General features: G+C 35.4%; 1 protein-coding gene across 1 annotated transcript in view; it reads right to left on the bottom strand.

Annotated features, from left to right (window-relative positions):
• Positions 1-3,126: 3,126 nt before the first annotated feature.
• LOC137333419 (uncharacterized) overlaps positions 3,127-11,766 on the bottom strand; it is a 246,778-nt gene continuing 238,138 nt past the window's right edge. Inside the window, exons 6-7 of the mRNA XM_067997569.1 lie at positions 4,016-4,138; positions 3,127-3,141 (exon numbers count right to left, since the gene is read on the bottom strand). Coding sequence (XP_067853670.1) covers positions 3,127-3,141; positions 4,016-4,138 — 138 coding nt within the window. The remainder of the gene's footprint in view (positions 3,142-4,015; positions 4,139-11,766) is intronic.

The raw sequence follows: 11,766 nt of genomic DNA, 5'->3' as shown, positions 1-11,766 counted from the left end.
AATACAACTGTGCAAATGGTGTACTGTACCACACTGTAGTCCACTAAATACTGTACAAATAGACTGCGTGTATAATAAGCGTGGTTTATTATAGTTGCGAGATAAATAGACCAATGGGAATGGTTAGTTTTTTTCCTTCAGTTAACTAACATTTTATCAATTATAGTCCCACTTTTGAGCAAACAGATCCTGACTGACCTGCTGTGTATTTCCAGCATTTTCTGTTTTTATTTCAGATTTCCAGCATTTGCAGTTTTTCCTTTATATTTCAAGGGCTTCATGAGTTTATTCGCTGATATGATAGCCATATCTGTGCATGTGACTAAAACTGTAAGATTCAGTGTAGTTAGACTGACAAACCAGCTGTTACAGTTACTGTGAATATGGCCTGGCAGTTACACAATGTCACTATGCATTTTAAGCTCTGCGGTGTAGAGTTGTTTCTTCTTTTGTGGACCTTTTAAATGAAACCAACACTGTTACAATTATTGTTGATAATATTTCATGAGGGAACTGGATTTACACAACACCTTCATAAACTTGTTGCTTGTACGTTATGGGGTCCAGTTCCCTAATGAAATGTTTTTAGTATACATTATACTACAATGTGGTATCCTCTGTGTCTTGGCTAGTAAAGAAACATATCCACATCAACTGAGCTTTACATCTTATAATTTACATATCTAACTATTCCATGAAATTATTAAGTTCATGTTGTGGTTAATTCTAAAATCTGTTATTACAATTAATAAGATTATTCATATTTTGTCTTTTAGCATAATTTAATATTTTAAAATGCCAAGATTCATTAACCAAATACATAGCTTAGCTTTAAAAGTTTTTCATTAAAGGTTTTTTTAAAAAATTAGTTTATTTGTTTTAGCTGCTATTAAACATGATCTTAATTATAGGAGATAATTATAGACTGGTGAAATTTTGTCAATATTAATTTTGTCAATATTTTCCTTGATTGGTCCAGTACTGGACATATTTTCACTTTGACACCCCTAGGAAGCCATTCCATTTCCCTGCAAAAGACAGGAAACTACCCACTAACTTAAAATCTGAAATTGAAAATCCATGCTAATTCCACATTTAATCGACATGCCAACATGTAATCTACTAGAAAGAAATTCAAAAATTGGATGTTGTTAACAAAAATCAATGAAGGCTGCAAGAATAATTTCAGTAAATACTTAATACTGTTGTACTTTAATTTATATACTCCAAATTTTTATGAATGATAACATTTAGAAACATGCTGTTTTTACCAGATTCTTAATGGAATTTATAATGTAAGGTGATTAATGGATGAAATCGTACAGAAGATACTTTACTTCTGAAAATGTATCCCCTTAGCAGCAAACCGAAGTGTTCCCTCTGAATTGGGTCAAGATATTCACAGCCAATACATGCCAAGTTTAATTTGAGTTCATAAACTTGATATTATATGTGGAAGAGACTATCAAGGATGGAGGGCAAATAAAGACGGTTAAGAACACTTATCATAGGAACCTCTGATTGGCCAGCTTTTCATTCTGATCACTTGTAGAATAAGGGCAGTAATAGACATTTCCCTTTTGCACAAAGTAATAAGAGCTGCAGTTATCGCTTGTAGCCTCCAGCAAATGGCAAAAGGAAATTAGAAAAGTCCAATGAAGCTGAGAAGTAATTAATCATTATACAGTGCAGCCTGTCAAAATGTTGGGTCTTTCAGCTGATAATGCTGCCCAGCACAATTTAGGCTCATAGAAATTACATTTTTTTCCTCTGGCAAAACAAAAAGACCACCGTTAGCACAACTGCTGCCAACTATTTTATTTATATCTGTCCACTCACTGTGAAGAACATATCAAATGCCTAACTTTCTTATTCTCTGAAATTTTCTAATACTATTTTTAGCTGGTAAAGATATCACCTTAATCTCAAGCTGCTTAAATGTGCAAAAGTTGAAATAGATGTGAACATTCAATTATTCTTACAATTTCCTTGGTGTAAGAAATATTCAAAGCAAAGACTATTTATTTAGTTCTTATCATACAGAATAAAGTTACTTATATTCCCATTTATAATGCATGTTATAAACCCAAAATGTCTAGAGTGCATGATCCCTCATTTATCTAGTTAGTAATTGACATTTATTGGTGTTAACTATTATGCTACTTAATACATAAAGGTCAAGTGTGTGCGGCAAAATATGTTACTTCAAGATAGTTTTTAAACATTCACAACAGTTTTAGTTAATTTGTTTGCATACTATGTGTAAAAGCTAAATAATTGGGGTGACTTTAAAAACCTCTTGTGATATCAAGGCTTGGGTAAGCAAACATTGCACTTACACATTGAAATGGAAGATGAAAGGCAGTCATCTGCCCTTTAGTGGTCAGAAACGCTTATCTACTGACCAGAGTCTTTACTGATTTGAGAAAGCACAAGTGGGCTGCACCGAGCGGCATGTTCAAAGTGTTTTTTAAGATAATACAATCAAAATGTCTGTCCCCTAAATTATTTGGATGAATACGATATCTTAGTGATCCCTACACCTGCAGACCCCATCAAACACTAATTTAAAATACACCTTATCTGTTCATTTGATTATAACATTAAAGGGGCACCGACTTCATGAAAAACAGTTTGAAAAATTCTTTTAAAATTTGTATACAAACAAGCAGCATAGTAAATCACATTGAAAAGCCATAGTGCATCATTTGTGTGTGACATTAAATAGATGTGGAGATGCCGGTGATGGACTGGGGTTGACAATTGTAAACAATTTTACAACACCAAGTTATAGTCCAGCAATTTTATTTTAAATTCACAAGCTTTCGGAGGCTTCCTCCTTCGTCAGGTGAACGATGTGAAAAATCGTTCACATCGTTCACCTGACGAAGGAGGAAGCCTCCGAAAGCTTGTGAATTTAAAATAAAATTGCTGGACTATAACTTGGTGTTGTAAAATTGTTTACATTAAATAGAGACACAGCTCTTTTGTTTCCTCAAATCTCTTTTCATGAAGACGGTGTTCCTATAATAAAAATCTATGTTTTCTTCAGACTGGGACTTTTCAGTTACTTTATGTACTTGTTTACATTTGAAGCACATGATATGATATTTTCCTCATGTATCTTCATAAGCATTCTGGCTGTATTTAACAATGGTTCAAAGTAATTTTAATTTTCTTTTATCATTCATTTGGGTGGAAAACTAATGCTGGAGAATGCAAAAAGGGTTTTTTTTTAGTTCAGTTTTGTTGTGAATAATTCGTAATGGGTATTTCTCTACCAATACTTCTTGACTTCAACTTCAGAGGTAACAATTCAGGCCTGATTATACTCCATTTAAAAGCACTTACCAACTTCAGAGCAAAATAATACCGGTGCTTTCAGATTATCAGGCCATGAGGGCAAATCTGATACTAATATGGTTGGCACATCAACCTCACGTAAAAAAAAATTGTAATGGAAATGCAGCTTTTGATTCTCCCCAAGTTCAATACAGGTTTCTTGGAACTGAGATTCTCAGATCTGAGTCGTGGACTCATACCAAAGAAGGGCCTAAACATCTAGAGTTTGACTTTTGACTATAGAAGACATAAAAGCTATATAACCTATGTTTGTGATGCATGGTTTATTTCATCAATATAATCTTCATTAACCATATTTATTAAGATAAATAGATTTGCTGCTTATCTCTGGATATTGTAAATGAGAAACAAACAAAGCCACAAGTAGCCATTACAGGAATTAGCACATCAGCAGCCATGCATATTATACCAACATACTGTGAAAGTATATTTTCACCAATTAATATCATGCATGTAAAAATCTTGCCACCTACATCATGTATTGCTTTATATTTGCAAGGCTTATTCATTTCAGATGGTGTTTTCATTATTCTTTACAATTAATATTTTACACATTTTTAAAAGAGTATTAAAATGCTTTGTCTATGAGCACTTTTGAGTAATTTTCAAACTAACGCTTCAACTAATTGAATTTTCATTTTCCACATCTTACCTTTTTTGATGCAAGGGCTGGATCCTGGAGCAAAAGGTCGGTCAAAGCAGCTGTGTTTCCCATAGCGGCAAAGCGAATCCAATCATGTTCCAGTGGATCAAGCTGTAAGCGTTGGAAAAGGGACTGGGATTGGGAGTATGAAGTTTAAAGATTTAAGAGTAGTTGGAAGGTGACAAGAGTTAAGCCACTTAAAGATCAATGAAGAAAAAAAGATGTAAACAGAATTCCTGCAAGAATGATAACAGCAGATGAAGAGGTAGAAGTCTAGGATGATAGATTTCTTTAAGACAGAATTTCATTGTTTTCAACTAAATAATTCTTTCACTTCTTAGAAGATGAATGTTAAAAACAGCATAACAGAAGGTTAAACCTACAACAGACACAAGTTATAAAATACAACATGATCAAAGCCATGATTTTGAGACATATATGTTCACAAATGATGATAAATCAGTCCCAGAAGAACTGTAAGAAATGTACAAATGTAACTACAAGAGGGAAAAAGTCAAGGGTTGGGAAAAGGAGAGGGAAGAAAAGAGTGGAAACAAATGTTGAAGTTAATTCTAATGATCCGGTGCACAGGTCAAATGATTTAGTCTCACAGAAGAAAATCAGACAATAATATAGAAAAACTCTGCAGCAACTGGAATAAGGAGGCAATTGTTGGTTTGACAGCAGGGAACTGCTGTGATAATTTGATCTGTGCTCTGTTAATAAATCACTGCACCATTTCTTCTAGTTTAGTATCTGTTTATGCTTCTACAAATTGAAACCCCACTGGCTATGCACTGCAGAACAACATTCAGTGCAATAACACATAGGCTTGTCGATTAGTTCAAGGTGGAGAAAGATTAGTCGACCGTCCCAAATCTACAGTTACTCCTTCATATTTTGTCTTTCCCTGCTGAGGTAAAGGGGCTCAGACATATGTAAGTAATAAACTAACAGGCCTCCATCTCCTAGGGGTTGACTCAAAGGAATGCAGAACAAACCTATAAAAATATAATGGACAGCAAGGTAGAGCAGGCTAACAGGAACACAAAACCACATCTGTAAAGCTATGTGGGGATGCAACACCAGGATGCCCGTAAGTTTTGAGATGTAATAGTGCCCTTTTGCGACCTTAAAACATACTGTTAGAGGTACAACTTGCCAATGTATAGAGCTGACTAGAGATCAAAAGCTTGATAAATTAAGAAAGGGGAGATGTTTGACCTGATATAACACATCCTACAAGAACCCAGAGCTCTTAAAACAATAAAGTAATAAATAAACATGTTTAGGAACAAACATTAAAATTACACATGTGTAATTAGTGACAGTTTCCACTTGTATTTCACCATCTATGAAACTGTTCAAACCAGTTGCAGCGCAGCTGACAGTTTTAGGTCATAAAAGTTTGGATAAGTTTTTACAGATTTATATGCCTTATTCTCAGTTCAGAGCAGAAGACTTCCTCATTGATAGGGTTTGATACAATTATTTTCAATGCATAGACTCTGACTGTGAAATCTTGAACACACACATATTCCCTTTACATCAACCATGTTTTCCAAAGACCTTTTTTTAAAGGATATGTGCGCTTTTTAGCTTCTCCAACTCCCTTGTGAAATGTTCTACTCAGTCAATGGAACTAGTTATGTGATGATGATTTGAACTAATCTGGAGCATGCAATGCTGACATCTAAAAGTGCTTTTTTTATAAATATGATGAAAGGATACTTGAGAACACATCTATGAAGATACTAGCTGGTATAGGAAGGCTTTTCTATTGCCTAAAGAGTCAATATCTATGCATCTTGCAATGAATGAAATATACTAAGTATCCATTTTTTTTTACAGTTTATATAAGTCACTCTAAAAATACCATAATGCAGTCAAAGAATAACTAAGAACATAGATTTTCTTTGTGTGGCTTAATGAACTAATTTTGCCATCAAGAAACAAGAGAACCAACAATTCAATAGGCGAGGTGTTAAATTCAAATGCCTGCTGGGAGGAGAGCTCTTTGTTCTGTACCCCATTAGAACATCCATGAAATAAACACTGACAACATGTTGCTCGGTCAACAAACAGAACATGATTGATGGTGACAATATGTGGCAAGAACCGAAAAAAACCTGTCTTCCTTTCAAACACTCCTCCACGTGCAGAAATACAAGTAGGGAAACTTTCAACTGTGGACTGTGTGACCCAGTCCAGTATTAATTCTGCCGTCCGTTTAAGGATCATTTCCCTTCAAATCTGCGTTCCTCTAAATTGAATAGTCGCCCCTTTTTAATGCTGACTGCATTCTTCCCAGTATCAGGAAACTGAATCCAAAGACGCCTTCACACACTAATGATGATAAATAGTGGAATTTTGAATTATATTACAAGGTCACTTTTTTCATCAGCGTTTCACTGTGAGATCAGTTTTCATAGGAGAAAGCGCACAAAATTGAGTGAGCGATTTTATGTCATTAACAACCCAGAGAAGTCTCAAGGCTATCATTGTTCCTGTACTCGATTTGTTGAATGATAAAGAACTGTTAATGAAAATTAAGCACACAAACACATCAATCCTGTCTGAGCCAAGAAAATCCTCAGGCAATTTGTTATGAATATGTGTTTCTGGTTATTTACAAGTCAAAAAATATTGAGCAGGTAGAGAAAAATTAGTTTACAATTTTTAGGTCTTTTTTCTGGATTGTCAGTTGTTGTTTTATTTTACTCTGTACCTATTACGACATGTTCTCTGTCGCTTTTAAATTTTATTCTGTACCACAAAAAAGATGCAGAAAGCTCACTCGTGCTTAACAAATCGTTGTTATTGTCAACCACACCAGTAAATGAAAATATGTCTGCAAAACACTACAGAGAAGTGATGCCAGGAGAACTTTGGATGAGCAGATACAAAAATAAAAGTGGCTGGTCATTGACTGGATACTAATTATTATGAGCATTGCATAAATCAGGGCTCATTGTACATTACAAATGAAGAAACTCTGATAAAAGCAACATTCATTCAGGTTTATGTTGAAGGAAGGAAAAACTATTACTGCATTTTGAATGTTATGTTTTAACCTTTGATTTTACAGCAGAACTAAATTCATATATGTAAGTAGACTTGCTCTGAAGTCTCAATACATTTTGCTACAAATACTATTTATAGGGAAACAATACAATACAAAGTTTGCAATTTTGCAGACTTCATGAAGCTAAGTTTCCCTTTATGCACATAGATTGCTATTCTTTTTTATTAGAATAAGACCGACAATCAACTGATCAAAAAATTGACATCAATTTGCTCTTGCCGAAAGATAGTTTAATTTCTGTTCTTCTAAAAAGGCTGCTTGTCTTGGATCTTGAATCTTCATTTATGTGAGTTTTCGACTTTTTAAGGTATTACCAAATCACTAGTTAATGGCTATGGTTTATCACTCCTTATTTCATGTCTACTTGATTAGAAAAAAAAGGTTAAGTTCTTCTGCTTTCACCTTATGGGAAATGAGCACACATTAATTATACAATGTTTCAAGAGAACATAAAATGGAATCTTTTCCACCTTCCTTGTACTATTTTCTTCTCTTGACTTTTATCCAGCATTCCCCTAGTGTACAATTGTCTCAGTGTACAGCACTTCTTAGCTTAATAAAAAGACGTATTTTTCTGCTTTTAGCAAAACAGTAAAAACACATAAAAGAAATTACACTCATGCAACTGCCAACTAGAGTTTTTTATGTTTGCTTCACAAAAATGGGACTAGTAAGTCCAGAAATTAGCCCAAAACAATCTGTTTTAAAACTGTCTATTACAGGGAACTACTGTAGCTCCTGCTGTGTTTTATTAGTCAAATGTAAAATTAACAACAGTTGAGAACCATAATAGTTGGTTAGGTTGGTTCCAACATAAATTTCCAATTTGAGGTCAGGTGGATACTCAATAAAATTTTATTGCTGGGGTCATAAGAAGTGCTGTGGATAACTGCAAGCAAATCTGGCTTTTAAAAATGTGTGTTTTGATGTTAACATGCAAGATTGTATAAGCCTTGATAAATTATATATAATTACTAATGAAATAAACCATCTATATCTTTCAATGTAAAACATGTTTGAAATCCACCTACTGATGATTTAATATTCTTGAATTAGGTTAGAACAATGAAACTGGACCCAGGAAGGAATTCTCTCTGCTGTGCGAGTTGTCGCATAGAATTATAAAGGTTTACTTTTCACAGTGAGCCAAGTCGTTTAGAAATGTTGTGCAATCGATGGTAATGACAGTGTGCAAAGATTTAAAACAACTCTTTTCTCCTAGAAATGATTACACACATTGCACTGCAGATCTACAAACATAGTTTTCTGCTGTGTTTTTTGCTCAACTTCAGAGGTGCTTGAGAGCAGATCAAGAGGAGATTAGGTTATACTATCAGAGATTAGCTTTATTTTTCCACATAAGAGAGCCTTTTGGGTTTTGTTATTCAGCTCACCCCTCAGGCCTGGGGATAATGCCATTAGAGCCATTTTGCAGGCAGCGGGGTCCTGTAAATGAGGCCCTGATTTAAGTAGCTTCATGCTGTGTGAGTGTCAAAGTTCTTGCCTGTTTACAGGTGACATCATAAGAACTTAGCAGCGCAGTATCGTCTAACAGGGATCATCAATACGTTCATTAAAATCACTAATAAACCTTATTTCTGAACACTCGACTCACATTTATTTTTAATATACATACACGTATTACTTAGCTTACTGCTATAATTTGCATCAAACAGAAAAAAAATGAAGGATTTTGACAACTCGAAGCTTCTGGGGCCCTAAAGCTACCCCTGAATTATCAGGAAATTTGGTTATACCTCATAGCTTCGACAATTGGCTGGGTGTTTACCCTGATAAAGTTTTTCTCAGGTTGGAAGGTCTGCTGATAGAGATTAGAAACTACCTTTAAAAGCACGATAAGCAGTGTTTTTCTCCATTGGGAGAGTTCCCAAATAACAGTGGATTCCAAGAGTAAGACAGTAATGGAAATGTACAATGCACACAAGTAAAACTGACTGCAATTTGATACTTAAATAGCATCTCAGTGGTCATCTCTTTTATGGTGTGAGTTCAAGATTTCAAGAGGTATCCACATGCAGTTTAAAAGTATTCCGGACCACCAGTAGACACTAGTTTGATTTACTGTCTTGTAGGGGGTGATTTTAAACCCAGAGGATGGGTGGGTTGGGGCCGGGTGGGAGTTGAAAATAGTTATTTATTTGGGTCTCAACCGCAAAATTTTCGGACTTTGCATTCCCGGTGGGAAGCCTGTACTTTTACGCGCCGACGTTAAACCCGGAAATAAAGCCGGATTACAGTGGCGACCCAAAAACAACTATTTTCAACTCCCACCCGCCTCCAACCCACCCATTCTTGGGGTTTAAAATCATATAGTGTAACTTGCACATAGCAATTATGATATTTTTGATGCTAAAGCCCATCAGCAGGGAAAACAAAACCTGATTTCACATTTCAAGCGATCACAATAAAGCTACTTAATGAGCAAACAACTAATTCTGTCCATTCACAAGTGGTAAAAGTTAAATGTATTTGCTGCTTAATAGATTACCAGGTACAAGATATGCTTAGCACACAGCTTGTTGCTGAGTGTTGATAAAAGTCACATACATAATTCAGACATATAACACAAGCGGGCATCGGAAGCTGGGAATCCTCTGTTGTCATTCCAGAAGTCACAACTTCCTTACAGTATAAACTAAGGAACAGGCAATCTGAATAGACCCCCTAACAATCTTGTTTGTGTAAGCAATCTGACCATCCTGTGCATCCTTCCTTTCCCCAACCCTTCACAGTAAAGGCTTCTATTCTTGAGACAGCTTTTCAAACCATCAGCTTTATTCTTAGAGAAAACACTACTTTTGTGTTGTTAGTTGTGTTAAAAGGGAGATTTGTATTGGTTCCTGTAGACTCCCAAGGAGTGAGGTAATGAAAACTACCCACCCTATGGATACCAATGTTCCTTGAAAGATAAAATGTGAAGAGCTGCTATGGGTCTCTAACAGAAGGTCTTTGTCCCTCAAATGCAAATGAATCTGAGGAAAAAAGTAATCTCAGACAATGAGCAGCATGAAGAATCCATAGAGACTAGACAGCCCTTTAACCGACTGTGGCTATATTGTTTGGCTATGTTTCTTACATTCTTTCTAGTATACAAAATACTTCACGTTGACAACAGCTGCATATTGTAAACCTTCTATTTATTTATTAGGCATTTAAATTCTGTCAGTTGTCGCATTCTTTATTCTTCAGCACTGAAACTGTGTGTCTTTGGCTTCAATAATTAGAAATTTCACACCTTTGATCAATACAAAAAGTCTGGAAGTGAAAAGCATGTACATGGTAAGGACTTAAAAATAAGCAAAAGCTACATTTGTAAAGAAATAAAAAGGGCATAGTTAAACTAGTTTACAACTTCCATCATGCAGTCAATTTAGAAAAAATATAGGAGCAAAAACACAAATTAAAAATTAAATCAAAAGTATTTTGGATCCAAGTGCGATCTGCATCCATTCTTCTCATATGCAAATAAAATTATGTATTGCTACTAGTTACATTGGATAAGATACTGAAAAGCATTCACTTTTGTCTTCTGGGCTGCCGGAGGGATGCCATGTGGAAATCAGGCACTTTACTGGGAGCAGCAAGGAAAAACTAGCAGATACACCTTTGAATCTCAACTACTGTTCACTGATCACGTATTGACATTGATGATAGCCTTGGAAAAGGTCGTGAGCATTTGTCTATCTCTGGTACAGATCAATCTGTAAAATGCTACTGACTCATCCTGTCCCATGCTAAGTCTTGCTTACTCATGACCCATTCTTGCTATTCCACATTGGCTCCCTGTTTTCCAATACATTAAATTCAAATTTCTTGTCTTCATCTATAAGCCTCCCTCCACCATGTCACCATAGCTGTGCCCTACTTTCTCTCTGCAAACTTCTTTAGCCCTTATCCCCTCATGAATGCTCCATTCCCTGAAGTATATCCCCCCTCTCTTTGCTCACCATGAGTGGCAAAGCCTTCAACCCACTTGGCCTAACTCTCCGGCAGTCCATCCTTAAGTTTTTCTGTCTCTATCTCCACCATTGAAAAACCTCCTCAAAATCCAAAGCTTTCAGTCACCCTCTTAATCTCTGCCCTTCCTGGGGTGGCATCCATTTTCCTTATGCCTGGTTAGGAGGCAGCTTGAGATTTTTTTAATGTTAAAGGCACTCTTATAAATGTAAGTTGTCGTGTGAATGGATGACATTGGGAAGAAAAATATAAAAACATAAAAGTATATTGAAAAAACTGTACTTGTGGCCTAGATACAATCTTGAAACTGTAGAGATGAAGAAGTTATACTTATTTCATTATCCTCATATAAAAAGTGTTCACAGCTTATTGTATTGCTAATTTGTGATCTATACTGCAAAGGCATCAGATAAAATGAAATAAAATACTGACTGTGCATTGAATTAATACAGAAAATTATGTTCAATATAGTGAAACGTGTACAGTGAGAAAGTATTCAGGTGCTTGTTGTGAATCCAGGAGCCAAGGGTCATAACTATTGAAACCATAAATGAGGTCTCAGACTGTGAAAATGCAGCAAATTACTCACTATAGCTGAAGCAGTCCTTGTTCTTCAAATGATTTTGTTTCCATATACCATGAAACCAACAAATGATAAGAGAAATGTTATACTGGGTGCCTCATCCTTTATCCTCAT

The sequence above is a fragment of the Heptranchias perlo genome, chromosome 16 (genome assembly GCF_035084215.1).
Source record: "Heptranchias perlo isolate sHepPer1 chromosome 16, sHepPer1.hap1, whole genome shotgun sequence".
In the NCBI taxonomy this organism is placed as follows: domain Eukaryota; kingdom Metazoa; phylum Chordata; class Chondrichthyes; order Hexanchiformes; family Hexanchidae; genus Heptranchias; species Heptranchias perlo.
This window is presented reverse-complemented; position numbering and strand designations above follow the sequence as displayed.